We start from the raw sequence: 7,094 nt of genomic DNA, 5'->3' as shown, positions 1-7,094 counted from the left end.
TCCTAAATGAAAAGGGCAGTTTGTTGATACACTTTCTTCTTACGAAGCGTGAAGACATTAAAGATCCTCCGACATGAAAGACCCAGAAGACGAACAATCACAGAAGACGAACCATCACAAGTAGCGTCCAAGGGGGAGTTTGTAGATACACTTTGTGTGGACGTGACTCGGCTCGGTTCGACTCGGCTCGGTACGACTTGGTTTCGACACGGTTAGGTCCGGCTCAAGCCCGACGTCACGACATTCCTCCGTCGTGCGCCCCAGACTTCGACACGCGAAGCACGGAGAGCCGCGGCCTTTCCCGCCAACACATCACCATGACATGACCTTAGTGATGTCATGATGATGTCACTATTTTTGTCTTATGTTGAATTTGATGGATTTGTGAATCAAATGACGAAACACAATTCATCTCTTTAGTGGGCTTAGCCTGTTTCGTCGGCTGTTGGGTTTCTTCAGGCCCAATGTTTGGCCCAAAAGTTGTTTCGTCGAGTTATTTGTGTTTCGTCAAGTCTGTGTCTGTGTTTAGTATATATAGCTCTCATAGTATAGTTTTTGTGTGAAACTTGGACGAGAGACGAGAGCTGTGAGACAGTCAGTAAACATTGTTTGTATATGTTTGTATCATTCTCATCCCTAATCAATAGATATTGAATCTTTTGGTTACGCGTGTTCTTATTTTGCACTTTGTTTGGTTTGCACCGTCACGGGGATTCCGCATCCGTTACCGTGTTCGTGATAAACAAGGATAAGTTTTCGTTATCGATCCACCGGAAAAACGGGACCTACAGGGTTGGGTTGATAAGGGTGGTGGCCCCACTTGATTAAATAAATAAATAATATATTTCTTTTAATGTTTTAAGGAAAGGGTATTTATGTCATTTCACACCCTCTTAATTGAGAAAACTAACTGATGTTAGGCGTAGGGACTATCCAGGAACGCAAATTGAAAAGTTGGGGACTATAGCTGTAATTTTAGAAAGTTAGGGACTAAAGATGTAAAATGGCAAACCACATGGACTATCCGGGCATTTAACTCTTAGAAATATTTAAATGGTGTAGAAATGTTTTTCTAAGGTGAGTAGTGATAGAGTATGCAGGGTTGAATATGATGGAGCATTACAACTTCTAGTAATTACTTCTTTTGGCAAACTAAAGAAGAAATAGAAGTACAAATATCAAGGCCAGCCTACACCTTAATTTTGTATCTTCCACTTTTCCAACCAATATCTTTCTCCTGAAAACAAACCAGGACTTAAAAGGAAAGCAATTAGTACTTTTATTATTCTCTTATAACATGTCTATGCCAAACTTAGTCAAGGAAGGAAAGGGTTTGGTGTGTATTTGACGTTACATAGGGCCTGCAAAACTCTATCCAAACAGAAAAACTTTGATCACAAATTGGACAGGCTACGTTTTTGTAATAAATTGAGTTGTAGACGAACGTTCTAAAAATAATATGATTGAGTGGTAAATGCACATAAAAGGTGAACTTCATATATAGTAAAAGTCCTTAGTTTGCAAAATTATGTTCAATTCGGTCAAATTTTCAACAACTGACACATTGCATTGGTAATTAACTATCACACTGCACAAATTGATGACGTTGGTAATTGGTGATGCAGAGTTAATGCTTTGCACACGGAGAAGATCATCAAGTTAATGATGATGTAGAAAGCATCTTTTGAAACATAAGTTTGATAAGGACTGAAACGGAATGAACTGGAGATTGATTAACAATGGTCAAGTTCTATTAACGCTCAGGGAACTCAATGATTGAATAAGCTCCGAAAGTACGTTAATGGAGGTTAACAGAGAATTTAGGAGGGAACTGATTATTATTTCACAAGATACCCTATACTATTACAACTGTTACTATTTATAATCCTACCCTAACAACCCTACAACTAACAGCTAACAACCTTTGTAACAACCGTTCGACTAACTAACAACCCCTGTTGCAACCACCCACTACTAACAACCCCTGCTGCCAACCCCTGCTGCTAACCTCTGTTACTAATACCCTCTGCTACTGATCTACTGTCGCTACTAATCCACTGTTATTAGTAACCCCTGTTGTACGTTTATCCACTGACCACCCCTCTATCCACTGCTCTTTAGCCCACTGATCATTTATCCATATCAATACCCTCCCGATAACCTGATCCTTGACCCCAAGGATCAAAATTTGGAAATTTCTGCATCATCAACTTAGCATCTTCCCAAGTTGCATCTTCCACCCCCACATGTTTCCATTTAATCAGCCATTGCACCAACATTCTATTGAATTTTTTAAGAACCCTAGTGTCCACCACACTCTCCGGTTCCCTAACAGTGGTTTGCAGCAATTCTTCATTAACCACCGCTGTTGAAGTAGGCTCAGGACCATAATACTTTTTTAGAAATGATATGTGTACTGTAGGATGAATAGCAGACCCAGCTGGTAACTGCAATGTGTACGCTACTTCCCCTACCTTAGACAATATCAAAAATGATCCAAAATATTTGGCTGTCAACTTTTGATTGAGCCGCTGAGTCACTGACTGCTGTCGGTATTGTTGTAACTTCAAATATACCCAGTCTCCTATTTGGAAACTCCTTTCCGTTCGATGAGCATCAGCCAACTGTTTCATGCGTTGTTGAGACTTCCTCAAATTTTCTTTCAGAATATTAATCACCTCCTCCCGAATTACCAAACTTCTATCCACTGCTTCATTGTTACTTTCTCCCGGTAAATATGGTAAATGTATAGGTGGAGGCTGACCATAGATGACCTCAAATGGAGTGCACCTGATAGCTGACTGATAAGTGGTATTATACCAATATTCTGCCAAGGGTAACCACTTAGCCCACTCATGAGGTTTTTCAAAACACATGCACCTCAAATAACCCTCCAATCATCTGTTCAGTACCTCTGTTTGACCATCTGTCTGGGGATGGTATGAACTAGACATCTTCTGCTCTCCCCCTTGCACTATCATCAGTTCCTTCCAAAAATTGCTAATGAACACCTTATCTCGGTCAGATATAATTGATTTAGGAGGGCCATGTAACCGATATATGTGATCCAAATATAGCTGAGCCACATCAACTGCAGTAAAAGGATGATGTAAAGCAATAAAATGAGCACCCTTGCTTAACCTATCCACCACCACCAATATAACATCTTTACCCTTGGACTTAGGCAACCCTTCAACAAAATCCATCGCTATATCTTCCGATACCCCTTGAGGAATTGGAAGAGGTTGTAACATCCCAGGATAAGCCACTGTTTCTGACTTACACTGTTGACAAACTACACAATTCTTCACATAAGCTTTCACCTCTTTGTGCAGCTTTGGCCAATAAAACAACCTAGCAATTCTGCTAATAGTAGCATGAATGCCAGAATGCCCTCCTTGTACTGAAGCATGCATCCACTGCAAGATTTGCTCCCTTAAAGTTGTAGAATTACTAATGACCAACTTACCCTTTCTTCGTAATTCTCCATTGGACCAGCTATAATGACAATGAGACATAGGATTCTGTTGCAGGTCTTGAATGATTTTTAACAACTCTTCATCATTAGACCATCCTTCTTTAATGGCTGCCCATATGTCTGTATGAACAGATGATGCTGCTAACTGCAACACTTCCCCATGAGTCACCCTCGATAATGCATCAGCCACCTTATTGTCTACACCTTTCTTGTACATAATCTCAAAGTTGAATCCCATCAATTTAGATAACCATCTCTACTGGAAAGGTGTGGAAATCTTACTATCCAACAAATATTTAAGGCTATGTTGGTCTGTTTTGATCACAAAATGAGCATGAGCCAAATATGGTTGCCATTTTTGGACAGCATATATGATGGCCAACAATTCTCTCTCCTAAGTGGATAAAGACATATGTCTTGGAGACAGAGCCTTACTGATATAAGCGATAGGATGACCCTTTTGCATTAGAACAACACCTATTCCGAACCCTGATGCATCTGTTTCCACCACAAATGTTTCTTTAAAATCTGGTAATGCCAATACAGGAGGTTGACTCATACTCTTATTCAAATGTTCAAAAGCATGTTGAGCATCCGAAGACCATTGAAAGGAATCTTTTTTTAACAATTGAGTTAAGGGTTTGGTGATGCTACCATACCCTTTCACAAATCTTCTATATTAACCAGTGAGTCCCAAAAATCCCCTCAATTCTTTGATGTTGGCAGGTACAGGCCATTGTTGTATTGCAGATACTTTTGCTGGATCAGTTGCCACTCCTTGTTGAGATATTATATGACCCAAATACTCCAGCTTAGTGGTTCCAAATTCACACTTGCTTCTTTTGGCTACCAACTGATGTTGCCTTAACACCAATAGGACATCTTTTAAATGAGATAAATGAGTATCCCAACAAGGACTATACACCAATATATCATGAAAGAAAACCAGTACATATTTCCTCAGGTACTGTTTAAAAACCTGATTCATTAAACCTTGAAAGGTAGATGGTGCATTAGTCAGCCCAAAAGGCATGACCAAAAACTCAAAATGACCATTATGAGTTTTAAATGCTGTTTTATGGATGTCTGAATCATCCATTCTGATCTGATGGTACCCAGATTTTAGATCCAATTTAGAGAAAAATTTTGTACCATATAATTCATCCATCAAATCTTCCACCAATGGAATTGTGGCCTGATTCAGTTTCCTATAATCTATACACATCCTCCATGTACCATCTTTCTTCTTGACTAGAACCACTGGTGAAGCAAAAGAACTAGTACTGGACCGAATTACCCCTTGTTCTAACAAATCATTAGTCATTTTTTCTATCACATCCTTTTGTACCACAGGATATCTATAAGGCCTTAAATTCACTCCATCAGTTCCTTGTTTCAATGGAATTCTGTGATCATACTGGCCCCTAGATGATGGTAAAGACTTTAAGTCTTGGAAGACATCCTTGAAATCCTCTAACAGCTTCTGTAACTGCTGCTGTTGTTCCTTGGATTGCTGAGTTTTCTGCAGTACCATTGAAGTATTTGTACTATACCCTTCAATGGCACATACCTGCACCATAGACAATTCAGCTCTCTGTAACTCCATTTTCTTCAAGCTACCCTTAGTAATTTGAGAAAATTTCCTCCCATATTGCCCCCTCAAAACTACTTTCTGACCATTGAACTTGAAAGCTATGGTTCTATCAATATAATTCATATTGATGCTTCCTAAGGTTGTAAACCATTGAACCCCCAAAACCAAATCACAACCCCCCAAGGGCATTACATACACATCCGCTGTGAATTGAATTCCTTGCATGATCCAAGAAAATCCCTTCACCATTTGATCACAAATTTCTTCATGACCATTTGCCACTTTTACTAACATAGCTGGGCCCTTAACCATCTTACACCCCAATTGTTTGGCTAATGCAATATCCAGAAAATTATGTGAACTTCTAGTATCCATTAACAATTGTAATTCATGTTTTCCATAATGACCCGTAACCCTAATGGACTTATACCTATCATTTCCTTCCACTGCATTAACTGAGATTTGAGCACACTCCATTACCACTTCATCCTCCCCCTCTTCAACCTCTTCTTCTACCCATTCAACTTCAATGTGATACAGCTGAGGTTTCCTGTTACCCTTGCATATATGTTCTTGTGAATACTTCTCATCACACTTGAAACACAAGCCCTTAGACCTTCTTTCATCTATTTCACCTTTGGTCAAGGTCTTCCTAATCACATTTTTTTTTGAGTCAAAACCCGCTGACTTACTAAAGGAAACTGGTTGCTTATTGTTGCTTGGGTTAGGTAAAATAGGTGGCTTGAACCCAACTCTTCCCCTCTTAGCCTTGATAGTGGCTTCTTGCAGTTTAGCCAAACAGAAGGCTTCTTGAATATTCTTAGGGTTGAACATTCTTACCTGCAATTGTATCTCCTCTTCTAACCCCGCCATGAAACAACTTAGAGCATACTCTATTGGCAGTTGAAGTCTGCTGATAATGGCATCAAACTTATCATGATACTCTTGAACAGAAGTGGTTTGTTTCAAGTTCTTAAGATCAGTCATAGGATCATCAAACAACTTCCCAAATCTGACCTTCAAAGCTTCTACCAATTCCACCCAAGTCAAAACTTCACCTTCAATTCTTTGCCCAGTAAAAGATTGATACCATTGTAACGCTTTTCCCTCAAAATGAATGGCTGCCAATCTGACCTTTGTTTCATCCGACACTCTATCCAACTGAAAGAATTGTTCCACCCTAAACAACCATGAAGTTAGATCATCACCTTTAAACCGAGGAAATTCAATCTTGGTCAATCTTGCTGCAAAATTGAATCCTTCTCCATCATTTTGCAACTCTTGTCTTTGATGGTTTCTTGCATTGCCTTGGTTGTTGACCATTTGAGTCAACTGTAAAGATAATCCTGTCACCATATTTCTCATTTCTTCCAATGCTTTCGTGTTCTCATCGATTCAGTTATTCATCTGCTGACTGCTTTCAGCATCATCCGCATCATTATGACCATGTCTCTTCGTCATATTGATTTAGGAAATTGATCTAAACAAAGATCAATGGAAATTGAATTTGAACGGACGTCAAAGGAAGGAATTCAACCGAAACAATGATTGAATTCAGAATTTGAAATTGAACGCTGCACTTTTCCCCAATTGGCTGAATTAGGGTTGGTGTTTGAATTGAATCAAGAGTGTCCAAGGATAGACAGCTCTGATACCAATGATAAGGACTGAAACGGAATGAACTCGAGATTGATTAACAATGGTCAAGTTTGTTGGTGCACTTGTGTCTGTACTTTGTCTGTATTCAATCACGATGTAAAACGATGTTCTTGTTTGTCATGTAAGTCTGACCAAGTCAACCATCCTCCTGGTTTGACTTGGCCAAACAGTTAGTTTATGAATGTAACATGTCTAGTTCGAAGGATGTCTCATCGAAGGATAGTTTAGATCCTTCGATGAGCTCGAAAGTTGAACCTTCGATGGATAGACCTCGATAGATCACCCTTCGAGGTCACTGTGAGTCCTTCAATGGAAGTCTGATCGAAAGATGATCTTTCGACCAGTATTCTTGATCCTTCGACA

General features: G+C 39.4%; 1 protein-coding gene across 1 annotated transcript; it reads right to left on the bottom strand.

Moving 5' to 3' along the window:
• Positions 1-4,157: 4,157 nt before the first annotated feature.
• Positions 4,158-6,428, bottom strand: LOC110933346. Its single transcript, XM_022176576.1, has one exon. The coding sequence runs from the start codon at positions 6,426-6,428 to the stop codon at positions 4,158-4,160; it is 2,271 nt and encodes a 756-aa protein (XP_022032268.1).
• Positions 6,429-7,094: the final 666 nt, after the last annotated feature.

Source organism: Helianthus annuus, chromosome 11 (genome assembly GCF_002127325.2).
Source record: "Helianthus annuus cultivar XRQ/B chromosome 11, HanXRQr2.0-SUNRISE, whole genome shotgun sequence".
NCBI classification, from domain to species: Eukaryota; Viridiplantae; Streptophyta; class Magnoliopsida; order Asterales; family Asteraceae; genus Helianthus; species Helianthus annuus.
Note: the sequence above shows the minus strand (reverse complement) of the source record. Positions and strands in the feature narration are given on the sequence as shown.